At 35.7% G+C, this 23,405-nt stretch overlaps 1 protein-coding gene across 1 annotated transcript in view; it reads right to left on the reverse strand.

Annotated features, from left to right (window-relative positions):
- Positions 1-23,405, reverse strand: part of LOC150095279 (lysosomal cobalamin transport escort protein LMBD1-like) — a 259,870-nt gene that overhangs the window by 225,292 nt on the left and 11,173 nt on the right. Inside the window, exons 2-4 of the mRNA XM_090410049.1 lie at positions 17,839-18,015; positions 13,592-13,655; positions 9,089-9,186 (exon numbers count right to left, since the gene is read on the reverse strand). Coding sequence (XP_090266175.1) covers positions 9,089-9,186; positions 13,592-13,655; positions 17,839-18,015 — 339 coding nt within the window. The remainder of the gene's footprint in view (positions 1-9,088; positions 9,187-13,591; positions 13,656-17,838; positions 18,016-23,405) is intronic.

Below are 23,405 nucleotides of genomic sequence, written 5' to 3' on the forward strand. Positions count from 1 at the left end.
AGATGTTTTTGCAGCTCTAAACTTCTTATGGCAGGATGACGAGTGTTGTACAGATTCTCCCACTGTGTGCAAAAATTGGCTGGCCACATGGGATGGTCAGTCAGGGATTTTATTTTTGTAGATGTCAAAGTGACAAAGGGTGGTTCATTTACCTCAGATTGGTGGAGATTGAAATGAACAGACTAAGGATTGGTGAAGATTGAGATGCTTCAGTTGTTGTAATTTTATGACTTGATGGATAGAATCCAACTACTGGTAGAAGCAGAGACTTGAGACCCATATGTTATAATGTTTCTTATATCCTATCCTCGTACTTATAGCAAGCTCACCACTAATCTTTACTTATTTTTCCTTTCTCTCTCTCACACATGTACGTAACTCTTTTGTCTCTTATCAAATTAATATATTTCTTAGGATCTCTGCAGTCTTATTGGCCTCTCTATGCTTTAAACATCAATTTATCACAAAACAATCTGATGGAGTTCACCCTATAAGTATTAACACATTTATTTCTTTTGCTGCACCAGCTAATACCTAGGATAGAAAGGATTCTTGCTCAGGGTGACCTCTTCAGAGAGACAATGATAATTTGATCAAGATTATTCTTATTCCTCCACTTGCTTATTTCTTTCTCACAGTCGTGGCTCGCTTAATATATTTATACTCATGGGTTTATCCCACTTAGTTCGTTGATGATTTTATGAGCGGTAGTTTTGAATTCATATAACATAAGCAGATCAGGCAAGTACATGAATGAAACAATTTAATGAACTTTAAGGTGATTAATAATACAATTCAAGCAGGTTAATATGGTAGCACTCAATTTAGTTCAAAGGCTCTAATTAATTTGTACTAATCACACATACTAAATTGCAAATAGCACTAATTCAATCATAAAGTATAAAATTCATAGGTCATCATCATGCCATTCTGATACACGTGGCCATCAGTTAACACAATAGCAACAATTTGCACATTAAGTTTAACATAATCAGATATCTACTCGGCCTCGTGGGGTAACAAATCTTAACACTGTTTTGGACCTATGCCTAGTTGTAGGCTACTCTTACAGTCTCTTAAGTTCAGTCCAATACAAATGTCCTCACAAGGAATTCACACTTTCTATAACTGGAATTAGTATTTCAAAAGTCTACATTACCATGTCTGTCCCTGCCTTGTCTGGTCATCAAGGCCTTCAATATAGTCGCTTTAGAGGATATCTTCTGTAGATCTGTACGAGTAGAATCTCCGCGAGAAACCGGGGGGGGATTGGCAAGGTGACATCGCCTTGATTGGAACGGCATCAATTTGGTTTGTCCGTCGCATGACGTCGCTCCGCTATCCAGTGCACGGATATAGCTTGGCCCAATACCAACGCTACGACAGACGATCCAAATTCCTTCCGCAATAAGCCAGGAACTTCCCCCAACGACGACAAGCTCGACCGCTCTCCGAGAGATCAGGAACCAGGAATCCAAAAAAAAAAAAAGATTTGGCATCGTGCCGGCAAGGCCTTTTTGTTTTACTCTTTCCTCTCGGGAAATCTCGAACTTCGCGATTCACGCCAACGCGGTCACGTGTGCTAACGTCGATCACCTTAGCTCCCTCTATTTTTTTTTTTTGCATGTGTGTCTGCCTTCCTTTCTTGGAAGACGCTAAGGTTTCCTTTTCCAATACTTCTCTCCCTCCCTTCTTTTCCATAATGCAGGACGGCAAAAGTGATCCTTGAACCCTGACTCGTAGGCCTTGCTAATTTAGTACTAGAGACTGGCTTTTTCAAATGGATTTGCCAGCTTACATGGATCTCTATAACTGGTTCACACTTAATACAGATTATATATAAAATATAAAAGCTTATTATACAAATTCATGAAATTCCTAAATTTTAAGTGTTTTGTACTTGTAAACAGCTTACACTTATCCTATTGCCAACGTTCCCTATTCTCTGCTTAAGTTGTATTTAAGTTTAAAGTTGTCACCTGAATATTTTATAATAAACATTTCATAGCTTATTCAGGACACAACACATAATCAATCTTTGATCTAATCAATGCATTGTACAATCAGAGCAAAGAATGTCTGTCAACAACTCGAGAGTTGAAAGAGGGTGCAAAGGATGTTCATTGCTTCATGGTACTTATTTTGCAACCAGTGTATGCGAGGGAGGAAACAGAGTTTCTTGTCAAATATGAGCCCCAAGAACTTGGCTTCTGGTGCAACTGGAATTAAAGTTTGTCCTAGTCTGAGTTCTGGATCAGGATGTAGATCGTGTCTGCAAAACAAACATACACCCAAACTGTCTTCTGCTGGGGAAATATGTATTTATTCTCAAGTGCCCATGCTAAAAGATAGTCAATGGCTTGCTGTAGTTGTCTTTCCATGACTCTCATATTACATGAATGATAGAGGATGGTAAAGTTATCCACAGAGAGGGCATTACTTACAGTTGGAGGAAGTTGTTCAGTTATTGAGCTAACATTGATTATAAAAAAAAAGTGTGACAGTTGAAACTTTACCAGGTAGGACTCCTTTCTCTTGGGAATAGAATCGAGAGATGATGGTTCTCACTTGGAATCAGAAGACTCAATGGATAAAAAGAGGGAAGTATAAAAATCTCACAATTGTTTTACTTATTATGTTCGCTTTTTACAGTATCATATGTGTGTGTGTGTGTGTGTGTGTGTACACACACACACACTGAAACTTTTATTAATGACAAATGTGTTTTGCTATATTCTTCATATCTAAATATACAGACAGATAGTTCCTGCTTTACGAATTAATCGGTTCTTGGTGACTGTTTGTAAATCAGGAAGTCGTAAAATGGGAGTTTATTTGCCTTAGAAATAATGTTATAAGCGAGAGTGTAGGAAGGCATATATAAAATATAAAATGAATATTAAACGAAAAGGAAAGACTTTACTGCCCAAAGATTTACATATTTAAAAAATAACATAAGAAAAATCTTAAATTAAAAAAGGTTCTTTGAAAAAAAAAAATTAGCTCATTTCTATATCACCAGGTAAATCTTTTTTCAAAAAAGGACTCGAATGTCATCTGCTTTGTTGACTTTCGCTTCTTATCGTTTAAAATAACTCAATAGTAAGCAGAAGCATTATTCATTTCGGGGGAAAATTTACTAAATCGTTCCACGTCTGAATCTTGTGATTCAAAGATTGCTTGATTTTTCGAGAAGTTTAAATGCTTCTTCCAGGCCTTTTAAAGTGAAAAACCCGAGTTGGAGCTTCATGTTCATTATCTTCTTTGTCTTTCCTGTTCCTCTAATTCAAGATCATTGGGTGAGAGTTCCACAGTGTGAGATTGAAGCAGCTCATTAACATCACCTTCCCAAATTTCCATTTGCAACTGGTTAGCTATACCTAAGATCACCTGAGTTTCAGAATTTATAATCTTTGTTGGGTCTTCAAAGCCTTCAAAATTATCATTAAACAGAAGGCAAAGTTTATGCCATACTCCTTTCACAGTTTTTTTCGGAAACTTTATGCCAGGCACTCTGCTTTGCCCGAATTGCGTCTAAAATGTTGAATTTCTTCTAAAACTCTTTGATAGAAAAGTTTCCATCTTTATCAGTTGCTTCTATTAACATTTCAAAAGTCTCTGAAATAATGTGCTTTAAATGTTGCAATCACAGTGAAAGGGTTGTAGTTAAAAAGAAAACAAAATAAAAAAAATCAGGTGTAATTAAAGAAAACTACAAATAACATACTCTCGTCTCCAAGGCCCATGAGCGACTGAGGTTCGTTCTAACTAATCATTATGTCCTTCGCCGCGTACAATTTAAAATAAAAATTCCAATCCAAAAAATTTGTAAAGCGGGAATTCATAAAGTGAGAACCACCTGTATGTGTGTGGCTCCCACACATGAAAGGCTTCTATAAACATAAAGTACATTCATACTATGTGCGATTTTTTTTAATTAAGGATCTTTTTTTCTGTTTTTATATATATATATCAGGGGCAAATATTCAGGACGTGCTAGGTGTGCAATGCTCACCAACCGAACAACAATACCACAGATATTATATTTTTGCATTAATCCCCATTAAAAACTCCCCTAATCATTTCCAGACTTTGCGTGATTCCTAAAAGTAAATACAATATACTAATGCTGCATGAAGAGGGCAGTTTTTGTTGCGTAAACATCGCATCACATTTGCGTTAATAGCTCAGGTGTGCGTTCTAAATATGTACACACCTTTGAGCCCTTTGAAAAGATGTACAGATGGCACAGTGCCATCTGTACATCTTTTTTCTTCAATTACTAAGTCAAATTCTTAGTGTTCTAGTAGTTTTAAACTGCTCAGAAGGTGAGCTCTGAGACAATAGTACCTAGAGTCTGTGATTGGTTATTGTGTAACCCAGGTTTTCTCAAACTTTTCCTACGACGGAACACTTCACAAATCCTGAAATTTTAATGGAACACCTTGGTTAGAGTCGAGTATCATCAGTCTCGTATTCAATGTAAAGCTAAGTGCACATTATTGCCACAGCAGGCTGTATCGCATCACAAAAATGCGACAGTGCACACTACTGGCATGCCGGGCTGCAGCACATCGCATTGCCCTTGCTTGTGACCACACATTTCCTAGAATAGATAGCTCCGTACTTCACTGGCACTCGGAGGTGTTGACAACTGCGGGCAGCTGAGCCAAGGCCAGCGGGTGATGGCCTTAACAACACAATCCACACGCAAAGTGAGGAGCGCCTGATTTTTAAACATGTTGGAACTTGTCATAGCATTTAAAACCATTCCAGGCTTATATTAATTTTGATAATTTTTCTCAGAACACTTATTCACTTTCCACGGAACATAGTTTGGGAAAAACAGGTGCAAACCAATTCAACTGAATGTTGTCATTTGTCATGAGTTGCTGTTTTTGTTTTCTGAGCTTCATCTGTTTTACATGCGTGAAGTGTGAACTGAAATGGTAGGCAAGCTTTTATATATAATATACATAAGTTTTTAATATATAATTTTCGTTAAATTTATAACTTTTTTTGCCCATATTTACAATGAGAAACAGTACTGTAGTCGAAGGAGATAAGACTTGCTCTCCTCTTCCAAATTTTACACCTTCGAGTACAAATATACCAACCAAGCTCTAGAGACCAAATATGGAACTTTTTTTAAGCCATTTCAGACCTCCAATAAATGCGGCAGTGGTCTCACCATCAGGTAATGAAATTCATCTCTGACCATCTAAAGACGTTCATGTCCATGGTAGGATTTGAACCTGCAACCTGCTGGTTGGAGAGCAGATATGCTAACCACTCAGCCAATCAGGCAAGCACATACATTTTATTGCATTTAGTAATGCAGTTGTGGATGTTAACATTGCCAGACCGCCACTGAACTAAGCAATGATGTAACAAGGGAAACTGAGATTTAAGTAGTCAACTTGCTTACCAAATTTTGTAATGCTTAAGGAGTTACATGGAAATAATACTACATGTTTATTATTGTATGTTATTCACAGTGGAGTTCATATGCCATACATATTGTATGGCATATGAACTCCACTTTATCCAGCTTGGTTGGCCAAGTGGTTAGCATATTTGCTCTCCAGCCAAAAGGCTGCGGGTTCGAATCCCACCATGGGCATGAATGTTTGTGATCGTCTGTGGAAATGCTAGTGACAGTTGTGGGCAGCAGATGGCATTGGTGTAGATGATGTGGTTCACTGTGGTTGGTGGATTGAGTGGTAGAGGCAGAGAGTTGTAGAATGGGTGCCCTCCCTCGATGAGTCTGGGACTCCCTGGAGGTGTCAAATAATAATAAGCTATTGAAACAGGCAAACAGAGCAGTAATATTAGACAGTCATGTCATCACTAGTAGTAATACAGTAGTAATATTAGGCAATCATGTTATATTAGGCAATCATGTTATCGCTTCAAATCTTGGTAATGAACATGTGCATTAGTAACAAGTTTTATAGAAAACAGTTGCTGGGTAACAAGAACACTAACAAGCTAGTAGGCAAGCAAGAAAGGAGAGCCAGAAAAGTGGAACAACCTCCTGAGTTAAATTCTGAAAACTTTTTATATGTATCTTTAACTACTGTCCAAGGAGAAACTATGAAGTAAATATTGAAGGACAGTATAATGCATCAAGCCTTTGTAGATTAGCAAAAATGTTGTGTAATCAATGAGAAACAAGTTGTATACGTTCCAAGGAGCAATATGAAATGCAATAAAGTTCCTTTTATTGGAAGTGCATTTGGAACTGCCCAGTTAAATACCTTTTCATTGCTATAGCAATTATTATTCTTCAGGCTTATTTCAGCAAAATGAAAGAAAGATGCATTAAGGAGTAGAAAAATTTGCTTAGTAGAAAACATTTGAAAGCAATAAGGTTTTTTGTTGTGCAATATCTGCAAAAGATATTCCAAGTTTTTTCTGTGCTTCCTTGGCTGATCAGCATTCCACTGCAACTTAGAGAAAAGTAGAAACAGGATAAATATTTGAGGAATTGCAGTTGTAGCAACTTGTGTAATAAGCTCTATTAAATAGTTCACTACACACATCCAGGTGTAGAGGTGATCATCACAGAATCAAATTCTGCTAGGGAAGAGTTGAGCCAGTCGGCTTGCTCATGCAGAAAAGTGGATATCACAGGTAAACTGCCACTCCCAAATACGTTGTCATCAGTTTCCTATCTACAGTAGGATTCAAACCCACAACTTGTTGGTTGAAAAGTGAGTATACTGCCCACCTGGCCAACCATGCTGAGAAAAAAAAAAAAAAAAAAATTGTTCTTTTTGCCAACAACAAACAGCTTTTCTTTGTTGGAAATTTTTTTTTTCCCACTTGGTTAGACTATCTATAATAAATTTAGTTTAATCCTTTATCCAAGTGTAAGCAAACAAAGTTTGCGCCTGAAGTATTATATCTTCAGGACTGAGACAACTTGTGGTAAAGGTGGACTAAGCTCTCATCACTTGTCTTAATATAATGCAAAGCACATCTCCTTGCAGACATGTATAATGCTATACATTAAGGGAAGGGCCACCACCCAGACCCGGTTTCGACCTTTATTAAGGTCTCGTCAGTGGAAGCCAGACCCAGAGGTGGTGATACTAAGGTGGAAGTAATGGAGAAGTCATATTTACCTATATGAGTTGTCTCAAAAGGTGTCTCACCTTATTATTAAATTATTCTAGATTAGAGAAAGATGGAAGTTTTTCTCCATTTGGTTAGACTATAATAAATTTAGTTTAATCCTTTATCCAAGTGTAAGCAAACAAAGTTTGCACCTGAAGTATCTTCAGGACTTGGGCAATTCGTAGTAAAGGTGGACTAAAAAACTTTATCACCACCTCTAGGTCTTTTCCCACTGACGTGACCTCAATAAAGGTCGAAACCGGTGAAGAGTCACTACCTGGTCTGGGTAGTGACTCTTCCCTTAATGCATAGCATTATGGTAGATACTAAGACAAGTGATGAGAGCTTAGTCCGCCTTTACCATGAATTGCCTCAGTTCTGAAGATACTTCAGGTGCAAACTTTGTTTGCTTACACTTGGATAAAGGATTAAACTAAATTTATTATAGCTTTTCTTTGTCTTTATATTAGTTGTCTTCTCTAATGATTTGCAAAAATTTCTCTACTTCTTTCCTGCTTGTTTGTTGGAATCTAAACACAAATTGCATTTTCCACATTTTGAGATCTACCAATATCACTCTTCTAGCAAATCCAGACTTTTCAAGAAGTTTATGTTCCTGTTTGTTGAATACTAAGCCGTCTTCCTTCCCTTGATCCCTAATGTTATATATGGAAAATATATGAAATAACACATTAACCACAGCATCTTCTTGAGTCATGTCTGCTGATGCAACTTCAATAAAGATCAAACCTAGGCTGGGTAGTGTAGTGATTACACACCAGTATACACATCTACAGCATGCTGTGCATTAAGCGATATAAAGGCAAATTATGAGAAGCCAAGCTGCTTCTCATAAGCTGCTATATACCAGAAGTCTATTTGTGAAAATACTCCTTGTGCAAACTGTGTCCTTACACTTGAGGTAAAGGATAAAACAATAATACAATTTCTTGTTTTAATCAGAATATAAATCTACTTCAGTAATGCTTAACATATGGCATTTTTGTTGGAGATATAATTTAAAGGGTTTTTAAAATACTGCATTTCACACTTTGCAAGATAATCTTGTGGACATATGAGAACAGCTCACATGTGACTGTTCTTCTAAGGCACTAACACTACTAACTGCATAAGATCTTGGTCTTCCTCTTGATAATTTTTTAACTGCCATCAAACACTTTCTTTCTTTTTTTTTTTTCTAACTTTTCTGCATACATTCTGTATAAGAAAATATAAGCATTCTATCTTAGATTAGATATACTCACAAGTTCTTAAATAGTAACAATACTAGGTTCCTTTCTAATATCTTCATTTTTGATATTTTGACATTCTGTCATTAATGCTGATGTTCACTCCCCTAATTTTTATGATACAGCCTTTGATCAACTGTAGTTGAATTAGAAATTCAACCATCAAATCCATATGTTAAAATTTTGACACTTCTGTACTGCATTCTATTTTGGCCAATTTCTCTCTCATTCCATATAAATTTCTTCAACTAGCCATACATTCTGCAATTCTGATATCATGTTTAATGCTATTTCTTTCATTATGTGATCCATAGGTTAAATAGCAGTTTACATCTGATTTTACATCAAACCATCTTCCTATGTCTCCTTCAATTCTAATAGCTAACTTAACTTAAATATAGGACACACATACACACTGCTTTATATAACTTCCCATTTATGCCATATAGTTGAAAAGTTACACGAATAACTGTAAGGTTAAATAATCACAATTATCTTATTATGGCAAATTTCTTTTAGTGTGGCACTGTACCAATGAGTCTAGTCATAACTTTCAGTAATTTGTATAATTAGTGAGAATATTGATTGTATAGCATTAAATGAAATATTACAGAATGCATTTCAACACAAATTAGCTTTATAATGAGATAAACACAATAGCATTCATGTAATCAGTTAATAAAAATGAGAGAATGAAAAAAAAACATCTTACTTACACTAAATGTTTCTTCGATATCATCATCCTTTTCTTCATATGCAAAATACACAAAGGGCAGTAGAAAAAAAACAAAAAATAACATAACAGCATAGAGACCTGCAAAAGATAAAATCATCTGTATGACATAAGTGTATTAACTGAAGAAGTTGGGTTTCTCATATAAATGATGCAGTCTGGATTACAAATTATGCTATACCTAAATTGTAAACCAGGTTCAGATTTAAGAATTTAGTTTTATTACATTGTAACACAGAAGTGAACTAAAACATAATACCTGGTTTTGCACAAGCAATATTTCAGTAAATTAAGTTTTATATACAGATATTAGGGGATACCAGTGAGCGCAGCAGTCCTTGAATTTGACCTTGATTCTGGATACAATTTTTTTTGAGAATCATATGTTAACCTCCACTACCACCACACTAGAGACTTTCTCCCCCATCTCTTACCTCCAAATATGGATGTCAGCCTTCAAGAGCAGCCAAACTCACTGCAGTGATCCTGAACTTAATTAAGTGAATAGTAATAAAACTGTTCTGCAGGTTAGCCAACAGATAGTACACAAGAATGAACATGATGATAAGGGACAGAATCATGATAAAAACAGGTGGTTAGTGGTTTCTAGCAAGGTGTTCAGTGCCGGGACCATTACTGTTTAATTTGTACATAAATAATATAGAAAATAACATGAAAGGAAATATTCAGTTATATGTTGATGTGAAACTAGGTACAGTAATAGTTAATCAAGGCAACGTGGAGAGCTTGTAGGACGATTTAAAACAGGCTGTCATTTAAATGGGCAAAAGTTAATGGGTGTCAGTTTAATGTTGAGAAATGTAAAGTTACGCATTTTGGGATAAATAGATTACAAGTCGTGTATCACATCGATGGTACTGTACTCCAGGAAATAGATGAAGCTAGAGATTTAGGGATGGTGGTAGACAGAGAATTAAAGTTTAGAGGATATATTGTTAAGGTAGCCCATAAGATTACTTGGCTATTGAAGAACACATTAACAAGTAGAGATAAGGAAGTTGTTACTCCACTTTATTAGGCCTCGATACATCCTCATCTGGATTAATATGCCCAAGTCTGGTCTCATGTGTTTGGTGGAGAAGATTCAGAGGCGAGTGATCAAGATGGTGAGTGGTCTGTGGGATGTTCTCTATGAGGATAGATTGAGGGTGTGTGTATATTGCAGAAATTGGTTGATAGGAGAAAAAGAGGGGATAATAGAAACATTTAAGTTGCTACAGGTTTTATAGGACTGATGCAGAATAAATGTTTCAGCACTTCACTACAGGTGCCAAAATGAGAAATCATCTCTGGAAGTTGAATAAATGTGTGGTTAGCATGGATCTAAGGACTAGATTTTTTTTGCTTGGAGAATTGTGAATGCGTGGAATGGGTTGCTAGTCAGTTGTGAGTGCTTGTCAAGGAGAGGTATGATAGATTGTGTAAATAGTTTGGGTCTCCCGCAATGAGTCTTCAGACTCCATGAAGGTGCCTGTACAATAATAATATTAATAATAATGAAAATAACAATAGTGTTTTTTTTATGAACATGTGGTTGAAAGGAAAAGGCAAAATGCTGAATGATGCCAAGGTAGTTATAGTGAGTAAGGGTTGGCTATACAGGTTTATTCAGCATTAAGATCTTAGGGAATGTGGAAAAATTATAATTACAAAAAATTATTAAAGAGAAAGGATATGAAGTCACAAATTAACTGCAAAGAAACTCAAGTTCTATCATAAGAAAACAGTTAATGAAATATACATAATAAAAGAACAAAATGTTAGAAATTGAAAAGCCTCTAAAAGAGGGATTAATCCATTTATTATGTTCTATTGACATGAGAACAAAATAAAATGAATTTTAGGTATATAGCACCAAAAACGTGTTGTGATGTAGTGTTACAATAAAAAAAAGAAAAAAAAAAGGGGGGGGTGACATGATTTTTGATTACTGGTTGCAGAACTTGTTGTCGCAAGTGAAAGAGGTCTTAGAAGAAATGCAATCTTGCATTCAGGGTTCATGATTCAGGTGACATGATTTTTGATTACTGGTTGAAGAACTTGTTGTCGCAAGTGAAAGAGGTCTTAGAAGAAATGCAATCTTGCATTCATGGTTCCTCTTTAATGATGACTTCAGAATACATCTGAGTCACTGCCTTCTTTCAATAACGTCTTTTGTTTCTTTTGCCAAACACATCATTTCTACAACCTTAAAGATAAACAGATAGCAGTCTGCACTCCAACAAAAAGGGGCTGTACTGACGTTTTGAATCCCGCATAGTGTAGATAATAACTAATTCTATACGTTATATGTTTGTTATTCATGCCTATTATTTTTCAGGAAATAATGTATACTAAAATATTAATTATAATATGTTTAATTAATATTTTCCTATATTTTGGCAATGTAACATTGCCATTCAGGGATCACAAAAACAATAATGTGCACACAGGCACTAACATCAGATAAATTAGGCTGAAGATCTGAGGATGAGTGCTTCCCAAATTTAGGACAGTCGCGTGCACCCAAATTTGTTAATGTTTGGAAGGTTTCTCAGGACTGAGACAGATTCGAGGAAGAGTCACTCATATTTATATTTGCTGCAGTGTAATAGATTCACCCTCTTCCAGCATATCCTGTGGTGGGTGTCCCAAGCATGGGTAGCAGTAACGATGGAACCGGATGTAGAAAGTTTATTTTTCACTTGGTTAGAATATAATGTAGGTCGAAACTAGTCTGGGTAGTGGCCCTTCCCTTAATGCATAACATTAGACATATCCACAAGGAGATGTGTTTTGCATTATGGAAGATACTGAGATAGGCGTGATAGTAGCTTGCTCCACCTTTACAAGGAGTCGCCCTGGTGTTGCACCACCTTACTCCAGTCCTGAAGATACTTTCAGCAGCAAACTTTGTTTGCTCACACTTGGATAAAGGATTAAACTAAATTTATTATATTTGGAACCAGATGTAGTCCTTGTGTTCAGAAATGCATTTATGGGGGTGGGAGAGTTAATATTTTTTGTGGATTGTAGCCACTGGCTAAGAAAGTGTTGAGAATATGATCAAGTTCAGTAGGGCACTGCTATCAGAACTGATTAATTTTGTCCTGTTATATAGGGTTTTTATAATCCCATATTGTTTGGGGGGGGGGGAGGTGACTGCTTGTGAATGTATCTACCTGTGAGTTTTCTGTAAATGGAGAATGCCAAGGATCCACCAGGTTGGTGTGTAATCAGAGTGTCTAGGAACGGGAGACTATTGTTGTTTTCCTTTTCTAGGGTAAACTGGCTCCTGATGTGTTGATTATTTGGATGTGTCAAGAAAATGTTGAGCATATCCAGGCCATGTGATCAAATGGAGAACACATCTAAGTAGCATAGCCAGACAGATGGTTTATATGGAGCAGAGTTTAAAGCTTTTTCTTTCTTCAAAGGTCTCCATGAAGAAGTTGGTCAGGGGTGGAGAAAATGCGGAACCCGTGGCTGTCCACACTCTGACTGTAGAATTTTCCTTGTCAAACAAAATAGCCTGAGTTCATGGTAAACTGAAACAGGGCTGAGATATTGAAAAATGTAGTATAGAGGTTGGAGTCTTTAGGTGGTGAACAAATGTTTTGAGCTTGCGTTTAACCAAGATTCTTCTTACTGAAGACCACAGTGCTTGAAAAAAGTATCATGTTTGGTCTCTAAATCAGGATTTGTAATTATTTAATCCTTAGCTCACTCAGTAAACTAATGAATATTAGTTTACTGAGTGGACTAAGGATGCACATAAAAAACTTATTACATAAGAAAATTTAAACAGTTTGGAAGGATATAACATATTGTAACCTTCCAAAGGTTACAACATTTTGAGTGCCAGTTGGCATGAATTCTGGCCTGAGATTATCAGTGACTTTAAAGATTTACCCTAATCAATGAAAAAGTGTGATATAATAAATTTGTCAGGAGTGGGGAGGAAGGGTTTGACGACAGAGATCAAGGAAGTAGTCACACTGATTGAAAAGCTGATTATGTGACACGAAAGGGATAAAGTCTGCTATGTCTGTAAAAGGAAAATGAGCTAACACAGATCACCATTCTTCATCTCTTTGCACAATGCTAGCACCTATCAGGAGAATAAATCAGACTGGTTTAGAAGAGATTAACAGGCCTTCATCAGATTAACTGATTTTCTCTGAATTGTACTTTGCTATTTTTGTGTGATTATTATTTAGTAGTATGTATGTATGTATGTATGTATGTATTTAGTCTTATTTTTTATTAAATTATGATATATCACTTATATATGATTTCATTTTTATTAAATATATGTATCGCTTCATAAAATCCTCTCCCAGATCTCTATCCACAACTTTATGGAGATACTTTTTAACCATGCATTATGTGACAAAACTACAGTTTCAGTTATGCATCAAACTAGTTGCAAACAATACAGAAACTAAAATATATTAAGCTTACTTATAAGAAAAGTTAAACTTACTGTAATAAGTATACATCACTGAATTTTCCACTGTTTCACGAGTTTCATTATCAGTTGCCCATTCCTAAATAAATAATCAGAACATGTAAACTGTGATCTCATTTTTCTTAAAATACACTAATATTAAAATGTAATATGTTTAGTAAACATACTTCATTAATGTTTGCATATGCTTATCTCAGATATTAGCAGTCCCCTGAATGCTTCATGTATCTTGAAAGAACACCAACCTATATTCAAAGTGCATGCACAATGCAGCATCGTTAAAAGTTCCTCTTAAGATTACTGTGGCCAAAAGCTACACAAAGTTAATTTTTTTTTGTTACATTCAAACTTTTTAGTTTTTTTTGTTTTTTTTAATTAAAATTAATAATATCTTATTCAAAGTTTGAAACAGTTCTTTGTTCATTCTCAACAAGACAACTAGTTTGAACACTCTCTCTTCTGAATCAAGAATTTTGGTGTTCATTGTACAATACAATTGGATGGGAAATAGATGGGTTGTGTGCTGATGGTAGTTGTGTAAAATCTTACTCTTATTTTAATTTTATTATTTGACTCTATATTTAGTCTATATTCTCTTATCTTTATCTCTTGATTATTCTTATTTATACTAAAAATTTTATCTTCAATCTTAACTCTCTTAACTTAAATTTCTCTCTTGGCCGATCTCCACTTACAAGAACGATGCTAGTGATTTATGGGACAAAGGAATTACTAATGGCGGATACCTATTCCCTTGTCTCACACTGGTTCTAATTCCTTTTTCGGATTCAGGGAAAATTTATTTTTCACTGTGCCATCACGAATCCTAGATTAACAGATAGTGTAGAATCGAGGAACCAGAACACAGTTTAGCATTCAGTCTTATGTTACTAAGAGTTACGCTTGCAGTCGTAACCTCTCTATAATTTAATCTCCCACTGTGGTCCGTAATTTATGAGCAAGTGCAACAGAGAGGAAAATCAGGCAAGTCATCAGTTAAACAAAAGAAACAAAACATTTAATTCAATTGAAACTTTGTACATACTATGAATTCACTCTTAATATTTAATCTGCAATTGCTAATGAATGAGCACTAATTTACTTAGATTCTCAATATCTATCTTAGCATGCATGACAAAGAACTTCAATTAATGCTTACAATTTACACTTGAAAAATCACACTTATTCAATAACACTAAGGACAATTATTAGCTGAGTAACTAGACTAGCTTCATGCACACTCATACAATTTTTTCTTACAACATTCTCATAACCTTTTCTATCATTAAAAGACAATTCTAAGGCCACATGCTCTCGATTAATTCACTTAACAAAATATTCAAATTCTCATTATTACTTTATCATTCAAAGAAAACTTTCTCTAAAGTCCTCCCTAGAGTATACATACATTTTTCTAATACACATATACACATAATAAAACATGGATTGTATGTTACCAATTGCTGGGGACTTATCTGGGCACTTTACATATCTCATCTGGACAATTTCATTCGACACCATGTTCCTTCTGCCTTCTCTGAGGTATTCTTCAAGGTTTCAGTCTGCACTTACTTCTGCTGCCGAAAATAGGTAGACGTTGTTCCATGGTGAACTCGTTCAACATCATAGCGACATCTCCATAAGCATTGACGAATACCTTCTGCTGGGCTGGTCGCCGTCCGGTAATTTGTTGGGAAATCTACGGCAAAGTTCCTCCGTCCTTGTCTCGAATCCACGAGGAACGAGGGGACACCACGAGGAGGCTACATACACATCAGCATGACCACCCGAAAACTCCGGAGCGCAACTCCACACAAGAGCACAAGAGAGCTTCCTCGGCACTGCATGACTTTTTAAATTGAACACCCCACATCAATTACTATTCCCATTTTCTCGGCATCACACAGTACTGTGCCCCACACACGGAAATCTTAGCCTACTCTTCTATGCATATGAGTGGGGGGGGGGAAGCTTTTTTTGCTTACGAAGAGGTGCACCTGCACTCTATGATGCAAGTGTTTCGATTCCGGCCATTTCTATTTCATCAGATTATCTCTTTTACCCAGCAATTTATAAGTACTTACACTTAAGCAGTTTAGCAATTCTCAATACTTTATAATATCACATACTAAATGAAGGATTCTCAGCTTAGTAACATTTTGATGAAATTTACAAGAGTCTAGTACATTCTGGTACATCAATAATTGATTCAAAATTGCAAGCACATGTTAAGTCTCAAGGAATCTTAAATTAATTTAATTTTTGATTAATTCAGAACTTAACAGTTGTATAGTTGAGATAGGATAGATGGTGTTTAGTGGAGTAGTGTGCCCTCCCACAAATGAGTTCTTAGACTCCTTGGAGGTGTCACATAATAACAGTAATAATAATGGATTTATCAATGAGGTCTCTCTTGTTGACTTAGGTACTGGATATTGTTCATAACTTATTTTAATAATATTACAAAACCAATACAAAACACTAAATTATAAAAGGATGTTTACTGACCAGCTTATATTTGATGTATTTGAAAACAGCATTTTCAGAGCACATGTTGCAGTTTACATGTGACAATGAGTAAGTGAAACAATTCAAATTGTACTTGATAAAGATCAAAAGTCCTAATTTGGTGTCCTCTACTATTGTATAAAAGTTATTATAGTTGTAGAAATTGATCTTAAGATGACCATCGAAGAAATTTCAGGCAGATTGATATAGTCATACTTTTTAAGGTAAGGAGAAGGTTTCATAGCTACTGCTGACTAATAATGTTCGCTCTGACCTGTAATGACTTCTATATAGCACGTTAGTTTTCATCCATTTAATCCTGTATGAAGGGGTGTATAAAGTGTGGTCTGTCAGTCCTGCATGGCCATAATGGCAGCAGATCTTCATATCTGTCCATAGTCGACCAAGTCACGCTTCATGATGTACTAGAGAATGGAGTTTGTCCTCAGGAAAGTATATCAGAGTTGCTAATTTGACATGTGGTTTGAATGTGATGTGAAAATTTTATTTTCTGAAATATTATATATATATATACATATATATATCAACAAAAAAAAGGGGGGGGGGGGAATACACAGGATCACTTGCACATGTGGAATCTGCTATGTAGGACAAACAGGCACAAATATAATATTGGATATCTAATCATGCCAAAGTGCATGACTTTACATTTACTGACACTGAACATCCATTTTCCGATGCCCACAATTCCAGACTATTCAAATCATTCTGCAAATCAGCAAATAGCTGTATGTCGCTTGTCAAATCCTTCCCAATATACAATGTACAGATTAAATAACAGTGGACCAAGGTCTGATACTTGTGGTATGCCACTGGTTACCTGAAATCTTGCAGACTCGCATCCCTCGTATGCCACTTTTTGATATCTGTCATTCATGTGACATTCTTCAATGCCGTATTCTGTCAAAAGCCTTGGCAAAATCCATTCCCCTTGTCTAATTCAACATGACCTTCCTTAGTAAATCCATGCTGTTCATTGCAAAGTACAGATTAACTTGTGAATGTGAGCCCCAACCAATTCCAAAATCTTTACCACCACTTCTGAGATACTAACTGGTTGACAGTTGGATGCATCGGCCTTTGCACCACAATTGTGCAATAGGATTACCATACATTCTTTCCATTCCTGCAGAATCTTCCTCGTTCTGAGACTCCAATTATATAGCCTGGTGAAAGAATAGCCAGTTCTATAATATTAATAACAATTTATTACTGATATAATGATGTACTTCAAGTGAACCATTTGAAATATATCAAATGTAGGACAAACATTTGATGTATTTCAAACAAACAAAAACAAAAAAACAACACAATTATTGGCACAATTTGCCATTTCAAAAAAAATAAAATAAAATAATAAATAAATAAAATGAAATAAAATAAAAAATTATATGTCAACATTATACATGCTAAAAGTGGTTTCAGCTTCAACTATGGTGGCAACTTTAAGTAATCTAACTACAAAAGAATGCTATCACAAAATGCATTTTATTATGACACACCAATCATCTCCATATCTGCTCCTTTTCCTAATGGTCCATACTAATTATTGTTAAAAAAAATACTTCTCTATGAATCTTCAGTTTGACTAAGCATAAATTTCCCATTTTGAAATTTGCCCAGAAAAGATATAGGAACCTCTGATATAATTTACAATATATAGTGGATGCCTTTAAGTAATTGGTATTTTGTAATTATAATATAATATCTGTAGAAAAACAAATGTTGCATACCTTAAAGGTCCCATTTGGATATTTCATAAATGAGACAAGAAAAATATCTACAGGCAAGAGTAAGGATGTCAGCAAGATTACTGCTATTCCAACTGTTGAAACCAAAGCTGAGCAGCGATCACTTTCACGACGATTCCAAAAATAATACACAACTAAAGCTGAGAACAGGAATGTAAACTGAAAAATAAAATTATAAATAACAAAACAACACAATCAATTGCTTCATGAAACTTATTTTAGGATTTCAATTAAGTTCTATTTATACATTTTTTACTTATATAATTAAAGATCTTCTAAGTAAAGTGGTTCTGCTAAACAAATTAATCAGTTATTTGTTGACGTTAAAAAAGAATTTATATCACGGCATATAAATGATAAATTAAAATGATACTGTATATATACAATTATAAGAAAGCTTGATAGCAGATATCCACCTGCTGTATTTGCAGACAAACCAAATAAAATTCAATAATTAAACAGTTAAATTAGCAATTAAATTGCTATTTAAATTAAACAATTAGCATTCCTGCTCCAATAAGTAATTGGTCATATCCCTTCTTTTCTTAAAAACACACAGACACCACTTCACAGAAAAATGAATGATACTATATACCAGGGATGTGGAGTCGGTATATAAAACCTTAAACTCCAATTCTGAATCCTCAATTAATGGTACCTTTGACTCAGACTAAGTTTTCTAGCCATTTCTCCATTTAAGCCTAAAAAGGCTGGCTGTGAAAAAAAAAAAAAAAAAAGAAAAAAAAGATAGAGATACACTATTCTTCATTTCCATTTCAATGATGTGGTTTTTTAACTTCTCTGGTATAATTATTACAATAACTTTGTCAGATATAAAGAATCTTGGTAGTTGTGTTAGGTCTCCAGTAGATTTCTGATCTTTCTTTAGCCTTGAAGTAGAGGGAATATTTTTATTGCTGTCTTTCTCATTCACAGCTTCTAACACTTTAGGATGAAAATGCTGCAAGTGTCTTTTTAAATTTGATGCTCTTTGTAGGTACATTTTTATCAGAACCACAAAAACTACTAATTTTTGCATCACCATCTTCTACAATATATTGACACACATTACATTTCCCATCTGTTGTTATTGTAAAGTGTTCAAAAACAGTGGGCTATGCTGATATTTTTTTTTGCCATTGTGAATTTTTTCATGGGATACCGCTTTCATTAATATAATATATAAATTATCATAAAATGTTTTATTTTTAAATTTGCGAAGAACTTGAAATTAAAATATATCCTAAAAATATAACCTGAAAAAAAATAGGTCAATCAACTTATCTCTGAAATAGAAAATTTTAACCTATTATTTATATTACAATTTAAATTCATTAAGAGTCTGTACTTTTTTAGTGACTCCAGTAAACTAAGAATTGCTTCTGAATCTGACTCCACAGGTCTGTTATATACTCAAAAAAATCCCATCAATCTGACTCATCTCTTCCTTTTTCTAAATATTTCTAGTGAAAGAAACACCCTTTCTTTACTTTCTATAGTAAAGAAAGGGTGTTTCTTTACTATAGAAAGTAAAGAAAATTTCCCGCTCTATACTTTGGTGATTTTTTGCCATGTTTTGCAGTCCAATTTTTTCTAATGGCAGCATAAATTCTATCTATAAAATGAGGGAAGAGTAATGGACCCCATTTCATTCCAGTTAATTATTACATGGAATTCTTTGATAAGAAAGCTCTTAATTCCTCATTGTTAAAATCAATATCTGACTTGGGTAGAGTGATGATATCTAGGCTATATGGTCTCATAATCACCATTCTTAATATCTTCCTCTGCCATTTAGACTGTCATCTCTGAATTAAGTTTACATAAAAGTAAATGGCTAGATGTTACTTTGGAGTCCTAATAACAATTCCTTCAGAATAACTAACATTTTCAATCTATAGAATTGTCCAATTCACATAGGCTTATACCTGAATGCTAATTCACATCATAAGCTATTTGCAACAATCGGGTTTACAAACCTTAGGACGTAGAACTAGGGTCAACTATGCTAGTTGCTCAAATCTATTTTCAAAAACAACAGTTAAAATACTAGACAATTAACACATGTATTTAAACCCAAAATTACTCAAAAACAGAACATTCCACTTTTTAATATCCCAGAGACAAAGCAAAAAAATAAATAAATAATAAGCAAAACCCTTAACAATGCAACATACACATCCATTTACTGTAACTGCTAACATTCAGCTTCTCCAAAGACCCAATCTCTCTAATAGAACACCATATGGTGTGTAGAGGCTTAAGTGCTGTGAGGACATATATTGGAGGCTTAATGGATTTTTTTTTTTACAGCACTCAGAAAGGATTAAAACAGAATTTAATAATTCCTATATATTTCGTCTCAGTAAATGAGACATCTTCAGGGATTACATAAAAAACTAATGTAACATAAAAACAAATAACACACAATAATAAGCCCCACCAGTGGGTGACACTCAAGTCCTATCTAGGTGGAACGCCCTCTAAGGGCAGTTGTAGGTGGCCTGGAATGTGGTGATAAGCGCTTCCCAAATCTTAGGAAGCTTAATGCAACCATATTTGTTGAGATTTGGTTGATTCCTGAGAGCTGCTGCTGCTGCTGATTCTAAGAATAGTCTCTCTTTTTTCAATTTGCTGTGGTGGAGCATGGTGGTTTTTTCCATGAGATCCTGTGGGTTGTATCCAAGACATGCTCAGCCTCCAAAAAAGTAATTTATCGTCCGCCCAACGCGTCGCTCTCATGAAATTACGAAAAGAAAAAAGTATTGTCATCACCAGAGCAGATAAGGGTAATGCCACAGTCGTTCGCAATCATGGAATACAATCGGAAAATAGGGATTATCCTCCGAGATCGCTCTACCTACACCCTGCTAGAACATGACCCCACAAAAACACAAGTCAAAAAATTTACTTAAAAAAGTGTCTTCCTGGCCCCTGGAAATCACGAAAAAACTCAAACCTTTCTGTTCCCATCTCCCCTGAATATATGGTTTACCAAAAATCCACAAACCCAATTCCCCACTAAGACCTATAGTAGATGCCACTAACACACCTTGCTACAAGCTGTCAAAACAGCTGGCCAGCTCTCTGACACCCATCACTGGACTTTCCACATCCGATATAAAAAAAACTCTATCCATTTTAAAACCCTCATAGAAAATTTAACCTTAAATAACACAGACATATTGGTAAGCTTTGACATCTCCTCATTGTTTACTAATATTCCCTTAATTGACCCTTTAACACTCTTAAAAAACGTTTTTCCTTCTGACATCTTAGATCTCTTTTCCTTTGCCATCAATTCTGGTTATTTTTCTTGGAAGAACAAAATCTACAAGCAGATAGAGGGAACCACCATGGGTTCCCGCCTCTCACCTCCTCTTGTCAATTTTTATATGGAAGAATTTGAAAAACGAGCCATAGACTCAGACCCTCTCAAACCTTCTATCTGGCTAAGATATGTAGATGATGTGTTCTCTATTTGGCCTCATGGCCCAGATACATTAGACTCTTTCCTCAGTCACCTCAACAGCCTACATCCAAGAATCCAGTTTACAATGGAAAAAGAAAAGAACAATTATTTACCCATCCTAGACACCGTAGTTACACGCATTCCCAACGGTACACTCCTTCACTGTATATAGAAAACCCATGCACACAGCAGATACATTCACAAACTCTTCAACCACCACCCTGCTCAACAATATGGCATTATTAAAACTCTTACCAAGAGAGCCAAGTGACAAGTGTGTCTAAGAAAGGAAGGAAATTGTTTTTTTTCTTCTTCCAGGGTGAACTCGATTCTGGGGTGTTGGTTGTTTAAGTGTGTTAGGAAGGACAGGAGTGCATCGGAGCCATGTGGCCAAATAGCAAACACATCATCAACATAGCGAAGCCATAGGTTGGTTTTTGTGGGGCAGAGTTTAAAGCTTTCTCTTCAAACATCTCCATATAAAAGTTAGCCAACGGTGGGGAGAGTGGAGAACCCGTGGCTGTCCCCTCTATTTGTTTGTAGAATTTTCCTTGCCAAACAAAATAGCCAGAGTTCATTGTGAACTGAAATAGGGCTGTGATATTGGGAGGAAATTTAGCTTGGATTAGCTCTAAGGATTCTTTGAGTGAGACATTTGTGAATAGGGAGGCGACATCAAACTGACCATCACTTCAGTGTGTTTGAGTGTAAAGTTTTCTATGCTGGCTTGGAAGTGGGCTGAGTTTTTTACGTGTGAAGGTGTATTGCCAGTATAGTGTGTGAGGGCTTTGGCCAAATGTTTAGCTAGTATGTATGTGGGGGGGGGGGGGGGGGATCAATGCCATCCACTATGGTACGTAATGGCACATTTTCTTTATGTATTGTATTTTTGGGAGTCCATATATATATGGGGGGGGGGTATGGAGTTAAACGGTTTTAATTTGTTAGTGACTAGTGACTTCTACAGGCCAAGAAGTGACCTTCTTAAGGAGCCTGTGGAGTTTTCTAATTTGTGAGTTGGTGGGATTATACTCAATAGGGAAGTAAGTAGCCCGATCTAACAATAGAGCATTCAGCTTGTCTGTGTAATCCTTTTGGCTAAGCAATACTGGCTTTCCCTTTATCCGCTTTGATGATTATTATTTCCTTGTTTTTCTTTAATTCTTGCAGTGATTTAATTTCCTTATTGGGCATGCTGGTTTTTGGTGGTTTTGCTTTGGTCAGAACACAAGCTACATCCAGTCTAATATCGTTGGTGACGTGATTTGGAAGGTGTGTTGTATCCCGCGTTCAATTTGTATCATAATGTCTTCAGCAGGTATTCTTCTGGGTGCAATAGTGAAGTTGTGGCCACATGAGAGAGTGTCGAGTGCTTCAGGTTTAAAACTAATTGACGAAAGGTTGACTACCATGTCGGTAGGAAGTTGTGGTTTGGAGTTTGAGTTCTTTTTTAAATTCTCAAATTTTTTGATGTGTCGTTCCCGTACTTTTTTTAATTCTTTGTCCGCAGCAGTACCGATAAATACTGTACAGTACTGTAAATGTATTTTCACTTCTTTTATGATTTTCTTTTCTCTAGCTGTAAGAATATAGTACATAATACATACATACACAGTGGTGCACTCAAGATTTAATCTTGGGGAGGGGGGGGGGGGGTCGAGTTAAATAGACGATTTGAAAATACATACTACGTATTGCATATGACCTATGATTGAGCATCTGCAGTGATTGCCAATATACGATACCTGTGATCTCCTTTGGTAGGGCTGGGGCAAACGAAGTAGCGCTCATTCCAACTGAGCAATACTTCGCCTTGCATTCACAGCGGCTGTGATTCTCGAGAGTTATAGGGTATTCCCACCTTATGCGACTACTAATTCATAAGTAGTATAGAAATAGAAGACACGACACAACTTTAATTAGGAAAAGAAAATTTTCTAGTGTTTTTTCCTTTTTCTTTTGGGAGGGGAGCCAAATACAATGCACAATGATACACCCTACCTCGGTGTGCCATTGTACATACATACCATACAAAATATGTGTTAATCGACAGTTTATGTTATTGCTAAGTCAACAG

Source organism: Typopeltis vanoorti, chromosome 20 (genome assembly GCF_054136105.1).
Source record: "Typopeltis vanoorti isolate ZY-2024b chromosome 20, IOZ_Tvanoo_1.0, whole genome shotgun sequence".
Classification (NCBI taxonomy): domain Eukaryota; kingdom Metazoa; phylum Arthropoda; class Arachnida; order Uropygi; family Thelyphonidae; genus Typopeltis; species Typopeltis vanoorti.